The 19,589-nt window shown below is 43.0% G+C and overlaps 2 protein-coding genes across 2 annotated transcripts; one reads left to right on the top strand and one right to left on the bottom strand.

The window, feature by feature from the left end:
- The first annotated feature begins 3,963 nt into the window (after positions 1-3,963).
- pcnx4 (pecanex 4) lies at positions 3,964-13,334 on the top strand. Its single transcript, XM_071910960.2, has 11 exons — positions 3,964-4,070; positions 4,657-5,431; positions 5,576-5,755; positions 6,729-7,264; positions 7,443-7,543; positions 7,862-7,984; positions 8,961-9,321; positions 11,025-11,128; positions 11,245-12,350; positions 12,473-12,659; positions 12,853-13,334. The coding sequence occupies exons 2-11, from the start codon at positions 4,734-4,736 to the stop codon at positions 13,102-13,104; spliced, it is 3,648 nt and encodes a 1,215-aa protein (XP_071767061.1). The 5' UTR covers positions 3,964-4,070; positions 4,657-4,733; the 3' UTR covers positions 13,105-13,334.
- Positions 13,335-14,148: 814 nt separating this feature from the next.
- Positions 14,149-18,986, bottom strand: dhrs7 (dehydrogenase/reductase (SDR family) member 7). Its single transcript, XM_071910961.2, has 7 exons — positions 18,805-18,986; positions 17,835-17,987; positions 17,401-17,507; positions 16,734-16,973; positions 16,196-16,318; positions 15,799-16,014; positions 14,149-14,539 (listed from the first exon to the last, which is right to left on the bottom strand). The coding sequence occupies exons 1-7, from the start codon at positions 18,932-18,934 to the stop codon at positions 14,498-14,500; spliced, it is 1,011 nt and encodes a 336-aa protein (XP_071767062.2). The 5' UTR covers positions 18,935-18,986; the 3' UTR covers positions 14,149-14,497.
- Between the last annotated feature and the right edge of the window lie 603 nt (positions 18,987-19,589).

Below are 19,589 nucleotides of genomic sequence, written 5' to 3'. Positions count from 1 at the left end.
ATATATAATGGAAATAGCCATTCTCATGCATTCTCACACTGTGCAGACTGCTGCTATCTGTCTGAATAAGTTTAAATATTTTTCATTTTGCTGAGGAACTTGGACTTTCTCATACTCCTAAAAAGACAGAACATGTAATTGGCTTGGGGGAAATATACCCTTTGTGCTAACTATAAGATAAAATAGTAGCAAATGCGAATTGTTCAGCATTTCACTCACAACACCTCCAGAAACCACGTTGAGAATCACTGCTTTACATGACACAGTAATAAACCTGGAAGCAGAGGCACGCTTTTCTTTTTTATCCCTTCCACCAACTTCAACTTCTGATTTTGTGCATCGGCGGTGTCAGTCTGAGGTGTCCCACTAGGTGTCCTTAGTGCTCCATTAGCGCTTCCTTTTATGACACAACTAATCAGCCCTCAATGAATTTACCTCTTGTTTTTGAGGTAGTAATGTATCAGCTGAAGCTCAGGTTCAGGGTTATGCTCCGGGTTGTGTTTCTCAGCTAGTGTCGTCTCTGCTGAACATGTGGAGCGACAGCCAGTTCTAGGCAGCAACAGTGAAAGGCTCTCCCCTAACGAGCTCCTCTAATGCATGTACTTAACTTCACTCAATTTGTGTTAATTCCCAGCATTAAGCGGGGCTAATGACTGTGCAAGTGAGTGCGCTGTCATTACCTTGCTCTGCCTGACATAAAATGGCAGCTGATGGGCTCACGCTGAAAAAAAAAAACCTCTCTAATGCACAGATTTGGGGGCTCAATGAGAGTGCTGTAATGCATTAGGTATTACAAAGGATAATTACACATTTTATATTTGTGTACAGTATGTCCAGTATGGATATGTGATAAATGTAACTGTTTTCATGGAATTATATTTATGCGTGTATAGTGGGATTGTAGTGAGAATACTACCTCATACAGTATGTTTCTCCCTGCATATCTGTCAGTATTTTTAACATTAAAATGACATTAGCATAAAGATTGTGAATAATTCATTAGTCTTGAGTGAACCCAGATGCACTGGGCTGCCATCTCTCTCTCTTTCTCTCTCTCTCTCTCTCTCCCCCTCCCCTCTCTCTCCCCCATGTGAGTAGACCACATGGTTCATAGCTGGTTTAATGGGATGGAATGTGACAGGTTATGTTTTCATCTGCCTGATATGGAGCCTAGCCTGGGAGGGAGGGAGGGAGGGAGAGAGAGAGAGAGAGAGAGAGGGAGAGAGAGAGGTTGAGTTAGTCTCTACAATTCTAGTCTGGATTCATAATTAGACATGTTTGCGCTTGTTGTGAATCAGTTAGAGATGATGCTCTTTCCCCCAACCCTACTGTACACGCGCACACACACACACACACACACACACACACACACACACACACACACAAAAACACATGCTCTGTATGGGGCCATTACTGCTGGTCCACTGACTCCCTACATTCTGCTGTGTCTGTGCATTCAGAGCGCCATTAGTCCAAGACTCTGTGAATAATTGCTGAATGGACCATGTTTTCACTGCTATCTACTCAGGTTCCAGTGTTGGGGGTTGAGGTTGTGGGTGAAGTGAGAGGCATGAGGACGTTGATTGATGTTTGAGGCCAGTCACAAAGATAATACAGTGTCTTGTGCATTATTATCCAGGCATTATGTATGAGTAATATATGAACAACAATACACCACACATGCAGTACACATTTAGCGGCTTGCATTAACTTTAAGAAGGGCTTCAGGAGAGGTTGCAATTACATCAACATCAATCACTTGGCTTAGAATTGCTAGTGTGAACATGAAATGGTCTTTTGGGCGCTGATGGCGACCGAATGCGGGTCATCATCAAAATGCGAATGATTTTGTTTTCAGAAGGTGCATATTATGTCCCAAGTTTATTTTTCAGCCCCACAAATAAATTCTCCATTCAAAAACAATCTTGCCATATTGCCTCTCTAAAAATCTGTCATTGAGTTATCCTTGTCGCTTGTCATTTTCCTGTAATTTGTTTCCTGTCAGGCTCCCTGGAATAAAATAGAGGAAAAGAAAGAGAGAGAGGGGAAAATACAGATAAAAGATTGGAGTGACAGTGATAATTAGAATGAGCAGGAAAATGCTTTTATTTTGTGTAGACATTCTGCTGAGAGCAGAACGAGCTACGCCTTGTACAAACATTAAATCTTAACCGCTATTCATTTCTGGACTTGTGTGTGATTATCACATTATTGGACTTGTGTGTTATTTATCACATTATTGCAATCACACAAAACCTGTTGCTCGGATGAAATTGCAGAAACACGATAACACAATAACAAAGCAATAGACAAATAAGCCGTTCTCTGGTTGTGGATCAGAAATCAATTTTCAGAGTATCCTGTAATGGTCTGCCATTTGTGGATAGGCCAATATGGTGTGTAGGCCTTTTCACTCCACAGTATTTGCATTTGTGTTTCTCCTTTAACAACCCTTAAGTCTTAATTCAAGTGGATGTTCTTCACCAGCCAGTCCTAACACAATTGGAGCAACGATACACACGAGTGGTGCTATGGGAGGATTACAGGGTGTAGTGTACGTTGTCGTGACTGATGAGCTTTTTTGTTATTGTTGTTTATCTTGTCCTACACACAGCAGAAATTGCTTTTTTCAAGATGACAAGGGAGCATAACCTCCTGTCCACCCTTATCCCCTCAGCCCCAGCCAAGAATAACAACAACAACAATTCTAATCTCCTTTGCTCCAGATTATTGTCTTTCTTTGTGTTGATATTGTGGCCTTTTTACTTGATCACTTTATGATCCTCCTCTTTGCCCTCCTCCTTTCTGTCACTCAAAGTAAATCAACATTTGGGAGAGGCAGAGACACTTAACGACAATCACTTTCATTATATTGAAATAATAAAATACTCTTAGGATTTGCTCTTTTGTATTAAAAAGATGATAACAAGGATTTAGAATGTAATATTAATATTACTAATCCTATGTCGGTTTTTGGGGTAGCCTAAGCGCTTAAGCTTCAGGATTTAAAGATACTGGCAAGTGCCAAGGTGAAAAATTACTTAGGATAAGGAGCATAAACAGTCGCATGGGGTGTGTCATTTGATGTAATTATAATTGCAAAGAGGGATGTTCTTTTCATTGTTCAGTAGAAAGAAAGCTGTAGTGGTAAAACCCTTTGTTGTCTGTGGGAGGACAGAAAAAAGTATTAATCTTGTCTATTTTTCTCAACTCTTCATTACAATAGCTTCTAATGGAGCTATACTGTACATGTGAATGTAATTTGCACTTTCACTTCTGAGATTAACAGTAAGATATGTCTTCTTGGGCTGACATGACAGCATTACCTTCTCATATCTTATCATATTGACAGCCTTATTTTAATTCTGAATTATGTAAGGTGACCTCCACTTATCTATGAATTTTTGATTTACTCAAATATTGATAAAAGAAATCTCAACCCCTAGATATTATTTTCCATTTTGATTGCCTATATTAAGTGTTTTTATGGTTCAGAACCCAAAATGGGTTCCTACATCACAACAGCAACAAAATGTTTTATTGTTCTTCTGGACAACTGCTTAAATCCCTCATTTGTAATCTTTTAAGAGTTTTTGGCTTACTGTAGTGTATCCTATATTTTGTGTACAACAGCTACTCGTTTGGCGCTCCTTGTGCGTTTGTAACGCATCAGTGTTTTACTGTAAATATTTTCAATTAAATGTCACGCTTGCAACCAAACAAACACCCTTGGATCCCACTCGTGTGTAGTTTTTCTCCTGTTATAGCTGAGTGTGTGTGTGTGTGTGTGTGTGTGTGTGTGAGTGAGTGAGTGATGTCAAGGGGCGGCGATGGAGATTGTAGGAGGCGGGGTTTACAAGTTTAGGGCCAATCAAAGATTCGCTCTCCCGCAGCCTGGAGTCCCATTGGTTACAATGTCTCTGTGTATCATCCTGTTGTTGCTTGGCTTGCTAGCTGTTAGCTAGCGGCTAATGTTAACGCTAGCGGTTTCGCCTGTTTCTCATAATACTGCTCATACCGTCAAACATATAACAAGGCATCTTTTCCAAATGACAGTTCTACTGTTAAAGGTAAGTCCGTTCCTCCCAAACGGCATTGCAGCTAGCCAGTTGTTATTATTTACCTGCTAGCAGTAGCAAGCTAACGGATAACCCAGCTGACAACACTTGCTGGCTTAGCTAGATAGCTAAGGTAACGTTAAGGGTAAACATAAAGGGACAAAGAAGAGTCACAGAGAGATACAGAAATGCAATTTACTAGTTATTGGTTTGGTTATATTAGGTCTGATTCAAAATGCTGGGCTACTAGCTAGCTCAGGTTAGTCCACATTAGCTGTCTAACTACTACTCAGTAAGCTATGATGGCTTGTGTGTTGTGTTTTCATGGCAACTTTATAGCTGTTGCTCCTGTCTTGTATCTTAGCAATGCCACTGTACCAAAACATGGCTCATACTGTGCTATAACTTATGGTATAACACTAATGATAGATCAGTAATAGATAGCCCTTATATTATTAAGTAATGGTTTGTAACCCAGACCTATAACATTACACATAGTAACGTTAGATTCAACAGATCAGGTCGTAACAGCCACTGTGTATTTAGTATTAAGTATGCCTCAGATGTAGACCTAACTAAAGATGGTGATTCATTACAGACCGCTTGATTGTGTCCAGGACGATGAATGGAAACCCTCCCTCAGCTGTGTGGAGATGACCTGCCACCCCTTAGGGAATGGTCAGGATGGGGCCAGACGTGCCCCTTCTCAATGAGTACAAGCAGGAGTTCTTCTGGAAGCGCTTCCCCCAGACCGTGTTGGGGGGTCCACGCTTCAAGTTGGGCTACTGTGCCCCGCCTTATGTCTACGTCAACCAGGCAGTCTTGTTCCTGACACCATGGCTGTTTGGGGGCATCGGTACCCTGCTGTGCCAGCTGCAGCTGCTGCAGGAGCTCCACGCCGCAGTGCTCTCTGGTATGCTCATGTTCGGGGCTGCAGCGGGTGTCCAGGCCCTGGCGCTGTACGCTGCCCGGAGGAGTGGCACCGTGGAGAGGCTGGGGGCGCCCAACATCCTGGCTGATGAGGAGGAAGTGGAGTTCACCCACTGTGTCAGCCCAGAGACTGTAAGGTTCATTGCCCCCGGGAAGAGGTTTGGGCTGAATGTGGTGCTGCATACAGTACTGGCTGGGGTTCTCTGTGGCTTTGGGACGTGGTACGTGTTACTTGGCAAACTGACCGCTCTCTACGGCAGCATTGGCGTATCCCTGGTTGTCTTTGTGCTGAGTTGGGTGACGCTGTGTATAGCAGAGTATTCCCTCATTGTAAACACAGCCACGGAGACGGCCACTTTCCAGGCACAGGACACGTATGAGATCACCCCTCTCACCCGGCCCCTCTACATTTTCACTTTCATCGCTGTGGACTTAGCTGATAGGTGAGCAACAGCAATGTGGTTGTCTAATTAACTGGTAAATCCTCTTATAGCATGCTACTGTATTTTACAATCTAAAATCATGTCATGGATGGTAGCATAGCATCAATGTTGCTGTAATTCTGTCAACTTGTTGGTGTCATTCAGGTTCACAGGCCCTGTCCCTGAGCTCCAGCTGGCCAGTCAGGTTCTCCATGTGCTGTTCCTCTTCCTACCTCTGCTGTGGGCGCTTGGTATGCTGTCTCCCCTTGACGCCCTGCTCCTCTGGGGCATGGAGCAGGCTCTCGTGTTTGGTTTGGGAGGCTCACCCATGTCCAGCAACTTCAGGTAGTTATTTGGTCACATCTCCCGATTCAATGAGTTATCAGTGTAAACTGTAGTAGAGTTTTTTGTTTGTCAATATATATGTAATGAAAGCTTAATAAAAGTAGGCTATGCATATTGCTGTTGGAGGACTACTGTATCATCAACACTGTTGGATAGTAACAAACACATTAATATACTGGAGCAACGAGCCTCAAGCATGACTCCTTCAAACAGATTTGATCTTAAATCCCTTATTAAAAAAGTTTTCACAAATTCAGCGTTAAATAACACATTTTCACAAATGGCAATTTGAAAATATGGTCCCGCACATTGAATTTGCACATTGAATTCAGTATGACTGCTTTTAGTATTAAAACAGCCTTGCCAAAAGCTAGTTACCAGGCTAACGTTAGAAATTTGACTTATAAGCAAATGTTAGAAAATTTGAAAGTAGTGAACTTATCAACAAATGTCAGAAAATTAGAACGTGTTTGTAAATGACCCCAGTCTCTCTTTCCTATGGTTTGATGAGATCCTGTGGTACTGTATGGCCATGGTTACACTCATCATTTCACCATGAGTTTTGAGATCTAATTCCAAAGATTGGATTCTGTCAGATCACATCGTTGTATGTCCACAATTGGCCTGAAAATGTCTGTTATGCATCTCCTCTGTCTGTATCTATATAAATCTGCTTCTGCCTTGCTTTTTCACGCTCTCTCTTTCCATCTCTCTATGTTGCTTCTATGCGCATTGTGGCTGATTTGCATCCAAACTACATAGAATTCCAATCACGATGCAAGCCTAATCACTTCCATATCTGATTTTGAAGATACAGCAATGTGGGCAAAATCAAATTTTTGTGCATTCAGACTTGTCCCATAATGCGACCGACTTGTTGTGATTGGATTCTAAAACTCATATTGAAATGACAAGTGTGACCCTATCCTGTGTATTCTCTGTCCTGACTGTTTGTGTGTACTCTGTCCTGCAGGCTACTGGTGATGTTTGCTGTATCTGTTGGCGTAGCTGTTTGTAATTTCTTCATCCCGTCCACGCTGGGTGTGGTTCTCTTCTCCGTCTCCATGGGATTTCTGTTGAGCCTGGACCTCAGCCAGATTGGCACTCTCTGCGGAGGGTCCAGGCCGGCCTGCGGGGACCGTGGATGGCGTAGAGGGGGGTCGCCTCCTCCTCCTAGTTCCTTTGGCTGGCGTCTGGGCTGCAGGGAGCTGCTGCTGTATTTAAGCGTGCTACTGGTGGCCATGGCAGAGGCAGGACTACTGCATCATTTCCTTGGTTCAGCCCAGCCCCAGAGCTTGGTTAGCGGACCCCAGGCGCCTGTCAGCTACCTCCTCCTTGTCCTCTTCATCCTCTGCTGGGCTCTCGGAGAGATCCAGGGGGCCTATGTATTTGGAGGGGTGTTGCTCAATCCCCTGTACCCAAAAGGAATGTCCAGTGTGCAGACATTCAAGCAGAGGAACAAAGGTCTATACATTGCTGCAGCAATCAGAAGAGTCCTTCTCAATCTCGGTGAGCTCATCATAGATGGTTATTTTGAGTCGCATGTTCTTCGGTCTTCACCTCTGCCTCAGGCGTTTGCTATGTGAAAACAGAAGAACAACAGTGCTCTGTATATGCTCTGTATATGTTGTGTGGGTAAATGTGTGTTGTTGTTTTTACCTAGTATTTATTATGTTTCACTCCACAGTGTCTCCATTTGCAATGATCGCTTTCCTGTCCATGGACAAATCTCTGCAGCTGCTCCACACAGCTTCCCTCAGTGTGGGATTCACACGGGCCTTTAGAGTGGTACACACAATTTCGTTTTTTTATTTAAGCATAAACATGGACATAACAAACAGAAACTATTCATCCCAATAAGAAGCTTATATTTTTTAAAAACCTCCTGTTCTAGTGATCTCCTGTTATTCAGAAGAAATCAGTCAAAAAACGTATCAGTGCATATCGATTGGTGATAATAGAGAAAAACAGATGCTTTTGTCTGCTCTGGGTTAGCAGGATTTCTGTGATTTTCTTAACATTAAATGTGCTTTTGTGACTGCAAGCCCACAGCGTTTTTTGTGCCTGCCATGTTGAGTTCAGTGGCTGCTCTTTGTTGATGTGCAGGTGTGGCAGAGCTCAGAAGACGCTCTGCTCCAGATGGTGGTGGTGGTCTCAGTGCGGCTGGCAGTTGGAGACAACACACTGCAAGGCTGGGACAACCTGGGAACCGGAGTCCAGCTTCTTCTAGTAAGAACAACTTAAAATATTTTACCTTCTTTCAGCACCATAGGCCGTTCCAAACCGTATATCGCCACTGCACAGGCTTAAAGGATAGTTCCAGTTATTTTCAACCTGGGCCTCATTTTCCTAGTTTTTTCCATCATGACATTTGATTGTGTTCAAAATTGTGTCATTTACTTCACTGTAGAGCTATAAGTAGCTTCAGTTCGCCACTAGTGCTGTTGTCCAATACACACTCAAGGGCCAACGCAAGCTCCAACTGTTGAAACCAAAAGTGATTAAAAAACATCTTTTCAACACAATAAGACTCACACTGTAGTTCCATGTCATTAAATATCTATTATCAAGACATTTCAGTTATAATAGTCCATTTGAAACCTTTTTAGCATTGCTGACACACTTCCTTGTTTACTCTGCTGGCTGCCAGATATTCTGCTGCGTTCAGGTCATATCGGAAGAAGCAGAAGAACAAAGCTTTCATTGCTTCAGCTTTCAAGCATTCTTCAGGTTTTACTTATTGGAACACCCTCATCCAAAATTATTTATATTTCTGAATTTAAAGTCAACCATAAACGAACCACAGCATTTCTCCTTTTTCTGATATTTTGGATTTTGAATACCTTGGACTGCTAATATCAGTGGATGCGATGCTGTGTTTACTGCTTGTGTTGACACTTCTCTAATTTGTGATGCCTGGTGAGAGATAGCGGAGCCCACAAAAGATCCCACATATCCTATTTGTAATTACCACTAGTAGGTTCATGTGATTATTGTTCTAAATTTTGGGAAATTTGGTTTGCAGATAGGGTTTACTGAAAAACACAGTAAAATACATAATAAAAACAGTAAAAAACACATAAGAGCACAATGAAGCACATAACAAATCACCACAACATATACCACACAAACATCAGTTGATAAGACCTGAGGAGTAAATGGCATCAGTGCTCTAAATGTTCACGTCTGTTTCTGCCTGACCCAGGTGGGCCTCCTGATTGACAGAGTAGTCCAGTTCCTGGCCAAGCTGAAGTTCACGCTGACCGTGTTGGTGACGTCTTGGACGGAGAAGAAGCAGCGCCGTCAGTCGGCCGGAACTCTCCTGGCGCTGAATGCCTCCCTGTGCCCGCTGCTGCTGGCAGTGCTGACCCTCTCTGCCATGCTGTCTGCCCCTCTGCTGCCGCTCTTCACCCTGCCCATCTTCCTGGTGGGGTTCCCCAGGCCTCAGCGCAGTTGGCCGGGGCCCGTCGGTACCGCCTGCCCCTGCCCCGACTCCATCTTCTACCAGCAGATGAGTGGGAGTCTGGCCTCGGCTCTGAGGACGGCCTTCGCAAGAGGGTCACTGGGTTAGTTGGCCAAGCCTGATATCTCTTACATCTGTCCCGTGTCTTCCTCTTCATCTTTCAGAAATATTTTGGAAGTGAAAGGTGTTTGATATTTTGGCATTTATATTGTATTTAAAATTAGAATTAGTATTTCAGTTTTATTCCAGTATTTTTTTCCCCAAAAAATCCTGTTCATTACATGAAGAAAAATAACACCCTCAAGAGAAAACCACTCTTTGTTCACTGTCACAAACAGAAATTGACTGCAACTAGATAAGCACTCTTAGTCTAGAGAGTCCAATTGTAGTGCTAAGTAAAAACATGGATTTTAATGAGATCTAAACTAAATCTGATATCACTTGATGAGGCTTGAATTTGGATTGAGATTTTGCTATGAGTTACGTATTTCTTCTTGCTGATTTTGCCATGCTATTTACCGCCCGCAGCAGTAGGAATACTTGAAACAAGGCTACACTTGAGTTGTAAATAGAGTTCATTAGCATTCAGAATTTATTTTTTCTTACAGTGTGTGATGACTTGTAATTGCGGTGACATTGTGAACTTTCAGATGGGTCAAGCAGGGACTGTATGCAGATGAGAGAGCGTGGAAGGAGCGCCTCATGGTTTAATATTAAGAGGAATGTTGTTGTGAGCAGCTCATTGGAGCTGCTGGCAGTAATGCAAGCTCGCATGATCCAGTTGAGCTTCCTGTGAAGTGACCCGAACAAAATAGCTCTGATCTGTATTCATTACATCCAAATGTTTCCACACCATTAACCGCGTAATACTCTTAGGCCAAACGGAGCCGCTACTGGGATTTTTGTACAGTGCTCTATGTGCTATCAGGAGGGGGCAAGAGAAAAAACAGTGCAAGTACAAGCTTAATTATTTATGGATTGATGACTCAAAACAGAAAAAAAACTGCAGCAGTGATGTCATCACTCAATCTTATTGTTTTCTTGGCTAGCTTGGGGTGCCCTAGCTGTGATGTATAATTCAAAATAAGCGCTTGTTAAGTCTTTTGATGCTCACAGTCTGAAGATGGCAGTTTGTAGTGTTCTTTTGCTTTCCTCTGCCCCCTGTGTGACACCGGGGGTTGTGGCGCAGTGAGCAATGAGCAGGAAAGGAGTATGCCCAGCATGTCACTTCCCATCATGAGGTAGCGTCTGTGACTGTTCCGAGATGCCATTATGGGACATGACATTATCCTTGAGCCATGCGAACACTAGTCAACTTAAAACAAAAGCCTCCATCACCTTGCCACTGCCATTCATCCATTTTGAAATAAACGTCTGTCCGCTCTTTTCTGCCCTCCAAAAATGAAAAGCCCTCATTGTAGGAATTCTCCAAGTCGTCTCCCATAAGAGGAATGAATTTTAGAGACTAATGGAAAGCCAAGGCCGAGAACAGATTCAATATTTAGATCTCTGTGCAGTCAGCCAGTTTAAACAGTATCATGACCTTCCTGTACAACTGCGATGGTAAGCGTCTCCCTGCAGCTCATCCGGTAGCCAAGTTATCCACGTAGTCAGCAGAGAGATGCGCTACTGATGCAAAATGAAAGGGCTGTGTGTCCAGGGGTCTCTTACTTATGTATATGTTACATGATGTATATGTTATATGTGTTTTCCCTTCTTTCTTGCCCTCAATTCTCATATCACAACATCTCTCTAACTAACGTGTTAGACGCACGGATGGCTGATGATTTCCTCTCCCTACTGTAGGTTCTTTAGCCCCGGGCTCTCACTTCCTCGGCCGCTTTCAGGACCGCATGGTTTGGATAATGATCCTGGAGAGGGGATACGGCTACTGTACTGTCAATATTAAGGTACTGTATCTGTTTATTTCAGTTTGGCATTGTTTGTGTGTTAGGAATCACTGCTGTTGATGTACAGTGATTCATCAGGAGATTTAGTTGTGCGTGTGCTGTGTGATTTGTTACAGGGTCTGGAGCTGCAGGAGACTTCTTGCCACACAGTAGAAGCACGAAGAGTGGACGAGGTGTTTGAAGCAGCTTTTGAACGCCCCGAGAGGCTTGGTTTCACCCAGGGCCTTAACCTGCATTGGGGTAACGCCCTCACCCCTTGTGCCGCCCTCCCAGTGCGGGTGTACTCTGATGCCCGAAATGTGCTCTCTGGCATCATCGACTCTCATGACAACCTGAGGAAACTCCAGGATGACTTTCTGAAGGCGCTGGTCTGGTTGCTCCTGCGCTACTGTGTTCAGAAGCATAAAGGCTTTCCCTGGAGCAGCGAAGAAGGGCCAGCAGGTGGAGGCAGGAAGTCCCAGTCTTCCCAGCTGGCCCAGTCCACTCACACCCAGCCTGTAGAGGCTGTCATAGTGGAGTCCAATGTGTCCTCTCTGAAGTTTAGGCAGGACAGCTCTAGTTTGACCTCCTTCGGCGACTGGTCAGATGAGGATGACTTATTTGGACCCCAACCAGCCAGGCGGACAGTGGCATTAGTGAGTACAGAGGCCCAGCTGGGACACACAGCACTGCAGACCGGGCCCTCCCTCCCAGGCTCTGTGGAGATGGACAGCCTGTTTGAAAGCATGGCCCTCTCGGCCCTGCAGCCACTGCAGCCTCTGGGACTAAGCCTCGGGCTTCCAGCAGTGGATAAGGGCCGGAACCCAGAAGTCTTCAGAGAGAGCCCCGGATCTCTCCCTCATTTAAATTTCAGCTGCCCTCAGTCAGAGGTGTTCAACCTGCCCACAGGATGGAGGACAGCCCCCTTGCTACCATCCCGCTTGCTGCAGCTCAGGCCTTTGTTCCCTGAGGACTGGTTTCGGTTTACCCTGGGGCAGTTTGGGCCTGCCGTGCAGGGCGAAGCCTCAGAGGACATGACCAAAGCCCTGAAGGAGGATGAGGCGCTGAAAGAGCTGCATGCTCAGGTGGCTCTGTCATGCCTCGTCTCCTTGGGGGCAGAGTCTGCCTTCACCAGCCCCAGTTATGTGTACAGGCTCTACTGTGGAGACGTACCATGGACAGAAGGACTCGACTGGCTTTCTTCTAGTAAAGAACTTTACCAGCTCGCACTTCGAGCTTTCAGGTAAATGGGCAATGAGTGTATTCTAGATTTTGATCACTACAGCCACAAACACTTATTCCTGTCGCAAGAAAAGGGCCATGATTTCATGTATGTCCTGCCTCTGTGGTTTTGTTTGCCTTCAGGTTCAGTTTCAAGCTGCTGTTTGATCAGGCAAGTCTGGGGCCCATGGAATCCCCTGAGGAACTGTTCAGCACCTTGGAGGAATATGAAAGGGACTGGTACATTGGCCTGGTAACAGAGAGAGGCTGGCATGACAGCGTCTTGCAGGAGAAACCCTTCCTCTTCTCTCTGGGACACGACCTCACTATGGTAATCACCAGTCATCCTTTGTATTCTATTTTTTATTACCTTACCAAACGTAGGGGACATCTGTGGTTACCTAACATACACCCCCACTCTGATTAAATCATTGCCATACAATAGAAGTTATCTAACAACACAATTCAGAGTTTGAGGCAATCTGATTGAAATGTAATATAGTTATTACTGTGCTTGTCCACAGGGTACTTACACGGGGCGAGTCCTGTCCCTGCAGGAGCAGCTGGTGCAGGTTGGCCGTCTGAATGGAGAGGGGGTGCGCGGACAGTGGGCCAACCTGTCCTGGGAGCTACTGTACGCTACTAATGACGATGAGGAGCGCTACAGCATCCAGGCTCACCCCATCATGCTGAGAAACCTAACTGTTCAGGCAGCAGATCCCCCTCTAGGGTACCCCATTTACTCCTCGGCCCCCCTTCACTTCCCCTGCCTCTGACCCATGGCTCCTTCTGCCCTTCCTGCTGAACTCCCATTCACTAACTGTCTCTTCTCTTCCCACACTCCGGGGAAGGAAGAGGATGCCTTTCAGTTGATACTACCACAGCAAAATGTCCATTTCCAAAATGAATGGTTGTCATTAAGAGATTCATGTTAAAAGTAAAAAAAAAAAAAAGCGAAGGAAACAATGTTCATCTCTGAAGTTTTATTATTGAAACTTACTTGAGTTGAGAAGAGTATGTATGGGAACCTTTTTTGCGTTTCACATGGATTTGACTTTTTGGTTCCCTGCACCACACAGGAAGACACAGTGGCATTAACACTCTTTATTGATGTGCAAGTTACAAAATCTGTTGAGCAAGTTGCAGCAACAAAACAATGTTGAGTGCTTTCTAGAACAGTACATTACAGCAGACATGTTTGCTTTGAACATTTATATCTTAAACAAGAGTTATCCCACTTGTGCCACTGATTGGTTTCCACAGAAGCACATACGCTTTGTGGTTTGTTTATTGTTTGTGCTTAAAAAAAACAAAGTGAAGAAATTTGCCCACTTCCCCTTCAGGAGATGCCAGCTGAATACCTCCAGTCTCATTGTACTTTTTAGGTTTCACAATTTTCAGGTGTTTCCCTCAATGTCCACAAAAAGGGACATGAATTTTAATGTTTTGTTAGGAAGTGTTAAATTCAAGGATGTGCCTTGGGTTTGTCTTGCAGTATATGTGATGTGGTTAGTAAATATTTGCTATTGTTTTGTTTACAGTTCACTTGTTTACAATTTAGAATGAAGAGTTAATTGAATTTGCCATAGTCTCTTGTATATATTGTTGATTTTATATGTGTAACTGTATATACTTATAATAAAATAGCTTGCCAGAAGCAATTTTGGTATTCGTTTCACTAAGCAAACTTTGCAATGCAGGGATTTGATCCAAACTAAATGGTATTAGGCATTCAACCAGTTAGTGCCAGTGGTCAAATGAAATATTATTCCCACAATCATGTAGGCTCTCTGCTAGATGTTAGCGTGAATTGGAAGTAGTTTGGTACAAAGATAGTAAAAGCATCAAAAAATGGATTTACTTTTCATTTTAGGTGAAAGCACTGCTCTGTATTCATATAATATAGTCTTACATTAAAGTCTGAGTGGGCACATCCAAATTTTAAAGGTGACAACTTGGGGTGAATTGAAAATGCACCCGAGTCTTTTTTTTCAAACCCTGTAATGCCCTGAGAAGAGAGCTGCGAGCCTTTCAAGCAGTTGTGTCCTTAAACATTTTCCTTTTATGTAAAAGGAAAGACCTTGACATTCTGCAGGCAAACCCCTCTCAATATCCAGTTCAAGCATTAGGAATGCAACAAACTATGTTTTCCTCTTCAGTGTGTGATTTTCAGGAGGACTTGGGCTTAGTGAAGTATGCAGAGTCTGCATCCTGCAAAAGAAGAAGCTCGCTGTTAGCATTGATGGTCGACTGTTGTAAATGATAGCAAATTAACAACCTTGCAAAATTAGTCAATAGGCGAGTTTCATTCAAATTCATTGACATTTCTCTTGTTCTTCTTGATAATGCTGTGCAATGGTGCATAATGTGCTTGTTCATTATAAATTGTTTATCAGTCACATACTAGAGTGCACCAGTAGGCTGTGTCCACTATCCAGTTTTGTTTCTATATAGCCAAAAAACAGGCCTAACTCCTGGTTTATTAAACAGGCTATGAATGCAGTGTTAATATAGTAATTCCAGTCATATAGCAGCGATCTAAGAGCACTGATGCACTCAAAAGGTTTCCGACTACACCTGTAAATGTAGTGCATCCAGGTGAAACATTTTGTAAATCCGGAATAATTGCATAGTGTGTATATGATTGCTTTTTATGCATTAACTGCAACATGCATTACCCTGACATTGCTTTACTGCAGTGACTTCACCATTTAGGAATAATCTTTAGATTTAATTTATACATATAGCCTACACACAGTTTTTTATTTTTGTCTTTCAAAATGATACGTCACAGGCCCTACTGTAGCACTCTCCCAGCTCAACCTATCCAACTGGGGTAACACTGTGACGCTAAAATGTCTGACCGGTTGGAACATGACCTTTTTGCATGGCCCTCAGCTGTCACTGTCCAGCAGAGGCCACCAGACACACCGGTCAGTCAGTCAGTCAGTCAGCGCCGCCGGGAAGTAGTCATGCTCACTGTCAGACCCTGGCCACCCCCTTCTTCTTATTAGACTGAAGCAAGGTCAGTAACAGCTGAGCCCCCCCAGCTGTTAAGAGACAGCTCTAAATAGTGTCTGCCACGTTCTGCTTTATTCAAGTATTTTCAGACTGTTCACACAGCAAGAATCCCCCAATCCCAGGTCTGATGAAGCAAGGTCAGCCTTACACAATGCAACAGCAAGGCCGCGCAAACAGAAACAAACCAGACGACAAACCAGACGACAAACACAATGCCTGTCGCATATTAGCACTTTCTGATTGGCTCTATGTAAAATTAGACTTTTGATCCAGTTCCTGCTACAGTGCAACTCTGAAAACATTTTTGCAACAGCACATGAAGGTTTTTAAGACCAAATGAAAAACTAAAGGCATCACTGGGGTGATCAACACTGACAATAAACCTAGCCTATCATTAAGTTGAATATGTGCCCTGGAAACCATCTTAATCCAGTAAGTTGTGTACCTACCAGACCAGCTTTGAAATTCTGCACTCTTTTTCTGCCCAGCACATTTGTGATGAACCAGGCCCATGTGGGAGTGTACTGCCACATGTAGTAAAACAGGAGAAAGGGCTGCTGGGCTATCCACATTTCCTTGGCACCATTGGCAATGCCCACCAGGATTAAACGCACACAGCGGCTCGTTGGCATCTTGTGTTGCTGGTCACCAACTGTGGTTATAGGCTTAGGTAAAGGAAGAGAAAAAAAAAAAAAAAGGAAAACATGTCAAGTTATGGAACCAAACCAGTCTCCCATGAAATGGCTAATGGCATATCAAACAAATATTGAACGATAACGATAAAATACAGAACAATCTTGTATTCAAAACTTCAAATAAGCTGTATGACTAATAAAAAAGCCTTACCATGCCCAGTTCCTCTGTGAAGGCATTGTGGACAATCTGTGATTGCACAGGCCCTGGACACACTGTGCTGATGAGTATTTTTGGATAGTCGGTCAGCTCAGTCCGAAGGGAATTGAAGAAGCCCTGTGGACATCACAGTAACCATCAGCAACACGATGCGCTCATTCAAGATTATGCTTGGGCAGGTAATAACTTGGAAGGATATTTATTTTCATAGATAAAACTGGAGCCAAGGTAAGGATTCAAATCTGTTTGATCTGCTCCAGTATAATAGGAGCCTATTCCAACAGTGGTGTACAAACCAAGGTAGTCAGTTACAGTAACTATAACAACAGTTACAACACAGAACACATAAAATAATTACTTGACACACATTCCACTTAACCCTTAAAAGTACTAACACTTAAGCTGAAACTAAGTAAAAGAAAGGGTAAAGGCAAGTACTCCTGAAAAACAAAGTCAAAAATAAATGAAATGAATAAAAACTAATGGAAAACGCACAGTTACGTAACACAGCTCTGGATCAAAGAAATGATACCTGCAGAGCATGTTTGCTGGCAGAGTATCCGGTTGCCAGGGGCGCCCCGGTGAGGCCGACCACACTGCTGACAGTCACAATACTCCCAGAGCCTCGCTGCGTCATGTGAGGCAGCACCTGCTTGGTGAGTGAGACCGTTCCCAGGAAGTTAAGCTCCATCAAGGCCTCGTACACGTCGATACTGGTCTCCAAGCACAGGGAGCGCTGGCTTCGCCCACCATTATTAATTAGGATGTCAACCTGAATTAGCACACAAAAGTGGACAGAACCAGAGAGTAAGTAAGAAGTAAAAAATCTGAATTATTTTGCAGATAATCGCAATGCATGGATATGATAGTGTGGTTTGACCAAAATTGAATCTGAGCACAGTAGTAATGAAATGGGAAAAAATCTAAGCTCAATTAAAATTTGGATGAGGTTGGATGTCATTTATGATTTGACATGACAGTTGAGTTGAATATTCCATCTTTTAAATAAGTCAAGACAATTTTAAGCGTGTGCTCAGAGAGCATGTCTACTATGTTACTGGAACCTAAATCTTGTGATTGAGTAGTTAATAAAATGGAAATATTCATGCCGTAAAAACAAGATTACTGAAATCCCTGTGAAATAAGTAGAAATAAGGAAAAAGGGCTGTATTATAAATGATAAAGTGCAGAGGCCTTACATTGCCAAAGTGCTGGATAGCAGCTTTCGTTTTTGCCTCATGGGACGCCCTCTCCAACAGATCAAGTGGAAGAACAAGAATATCCTGATCTTCTAGGTTGGAACACTCTTGAGGAATAAATGATGAGGAGAATTCAGCTAGTCAAGAACTGAGTAAGACTTAATGGAAAAGAGTCACAGTGAAAGTATATACCGGTAAGTAATTTATTGGTGCTTGGAAAAGATCACTCAGTCCTATGGCAATGTAATATGATATAACAAAAATATGTGTTATTATCACCATGTTATACTGTCATGTTGCAATTGCACTGAGAGGTAAACACTTTGTATTGCATTAGATCATTTTAAGTAGGACTATATGACTTTCCTTTTGGTCTTGATTGCTTTTTAACCAGGCGATACTGCAATTTGACCAAAAAGAAAACCTCCACTCACCCAGGCAGCGACGCTTCACCCTGTTCAGCTCATCCACGCGGCGGGCAGACAGAACCAGGCGAGACCCGCAGCCTGCCAGTTGGTAGGCCAGCTCCTCTCCGATGCCACTGGAGGCTCCAGTGACCCACACCACCAGACCTTTCAACCTGGCCTCTGTGGTTACACAAAACAGATGTTACACAGATGTTGAAACATGCTGGATCTGTGGCTACGGTACATGAACATCAGCCTCTCCTGTCAGGACAGAGATGAATGAGATCATGCTTCAGCGGAAGACTTCCTGGTTAAATAAATAGAATAATTAAGATGTGAAGGCAAAGTTTCACAACATAGACCATATCCTTGCAAAAAAGTCACATGTGAAAACCCACAGGTGAATTCAAAGCACATGTGCTTTCTGGATACATGTTAGTTTTCATATGTGAACATTTTGTCTCATGTCGTATTCTGACATCACATTTCTAGATGATGTGGTTTTTTTAAAAATATTTTAAGTTCAAAGAGGTGAATTCAGAACCAATAAATTCAGATACATGGTTTTCAAAGTAAAATATTTCAATGTTATGAATTCAGCTGTGATTAATTTTTAATATTAAGTATTCAGTGGCTGCTCAAATTAGATTTTTTATGGCCCTTATTTGCCTTCATACATCAGAGCCTCACTCCTCCTAGTTTAACTATAAATGCACTTAAGATGCATGGTTAGTTCTGCTGACTCACAATGACAACTGAGAATGTCAGAAGACAAGTAAACTTTGACCTGTACAGATCTCAGAGGAACTTCATGTATGTGGTCAAACGTGAAAACCCCAGTATTGTTTGAGTGAAGCGTCACGGTCAAGCCCCGCTCCGCCCACAGGTGACAGCCATCACCTCATCAACAAACAGCCACTGCCATGCTCTCTCTTGTAAATAAATAAGGGGGATCAAACAATCAAAAGGAAGTGGGGCAGGTTTAGCTTTAGCTTACCTGGTTTGGTTCCTACCACGCATGCCCACAGCAGAGTGAAGTCAGCATCCGCAAAGATGAAGCGCAGGAACTGAATGAGTAAGTATAGCGGTATAAAATAACACACTGCGGACAGAAGGCAGAAATCCATTTGTAGGAATTAAAACAGTGGAGCGCTTGACTTGGACGATGTAAAGACTTGGGTGAAGATTATTGTGTAAACCACAGGATATGACGCTACTTCCGGCCTGATATTTTCAAAATAAAACCTCGTATTTATCACATGACGTTCTGAAGGTAGATGGGAACACAAATACAGCAGATCATCATGAATTTACATTTAAATATGTGTATCCATGTAGATCCCAGCCTCTGGCTAAATCGTTTTGCTTCAAATCTACAACTTTCAAAGGAAAAAATTCTTCTGGTGTTAATGTCTGAGTTTTGATGCAGTCTTTCTTTTTCATTCTTTAATTAAAGCTGAAAAAACATTTGTTTTAAAAGTAGACAAATCTATAGGGTGTTATGAATTTGGCACTGAGAATAAATTTAAGGCTTTTTTTTCTATCTATCTATCTGCTTTTATTTTGACATTAACAAGGCCACAGTCTTCATGCTGGACGGTAAAGAGCTTAGCCATGCCCTGAGGTTGCAGAAGTATTTTCTGTGCTGTGAATGTCACAGCCTCTGGCAATGATTTTGAATTTACTGTGCAATTTACCAGGACAGACTCCTGTACTGTGCATAAGTTCCTGAGCCAGACAGCACATCTATAATTCATGCAGTATTGGCTGATAACCACACTG

The sequence above is a fragment of the Centroberyx gerrardi genome, chromosome 17, assembly GCF_048128805.1.
Source record: "Centroberyx gerrardi isolate f3 chromosome 17, fCenGer3.hap1.cur.20231027, whole genome shotgun sequence".
Taxonomy (NCBI): Eukaryota; Metazoa; Chordata; class Actinopteri; order Beryciformes; family Berycidae; genus Centroberyx; species Centroberyx gerrardi.
The sequence above is the reverse complement of the archived record's forward strand: the minus strand, read 5'-3'. Positions and strand labels throughout refer to the sequence as shown.

Bases quoted from the DNA above. Each gene is read 5' to 3' on its own strand.
- pcnx4 (XM_071910960.2), top strand. From the start codon at position 4,734: ATGGTCAGGATGGGGCCAGACGTGCCCCTTCTCAATGAGTACAAGCAG. The intron at 5,756-6,728 runs GTAGTTATTTGG...TCTGTCCTGCAG, and splicing joins CCCATGTCCAGCAACTTCAG to GCTACTGGTGATGTTTGCTG. The intron at 12,660-12,852 runs GTAATCACCAGT...GCTTGTCCACAG, and splicing joins TGGGACACGACCTCACTATG to GGTACTTACACGGGGCGAGT.
- dhrs7 (XM_071910961.2), bottom strand. From the start codon at position 18,934: ATGGATTTCTGCCTTCTGTCCGCAGTGTGTTATTTTATACCGCTATAC. The intron at 17,988-18,804 runs GTAAGCTAAAGC...GTGTAACCACAG, and splicing joins CGTGGTAGGAACCAAACCAG to AGGCCAGGTTGAAAGGTCTG. The intron at 16,015-16,195 runs GTAAGGCTTTTT...CCTTTACCTAAG, and splicing joins TCACAGAGGAACTGGGCATG to CCTATAACCACAGTTGGTGA.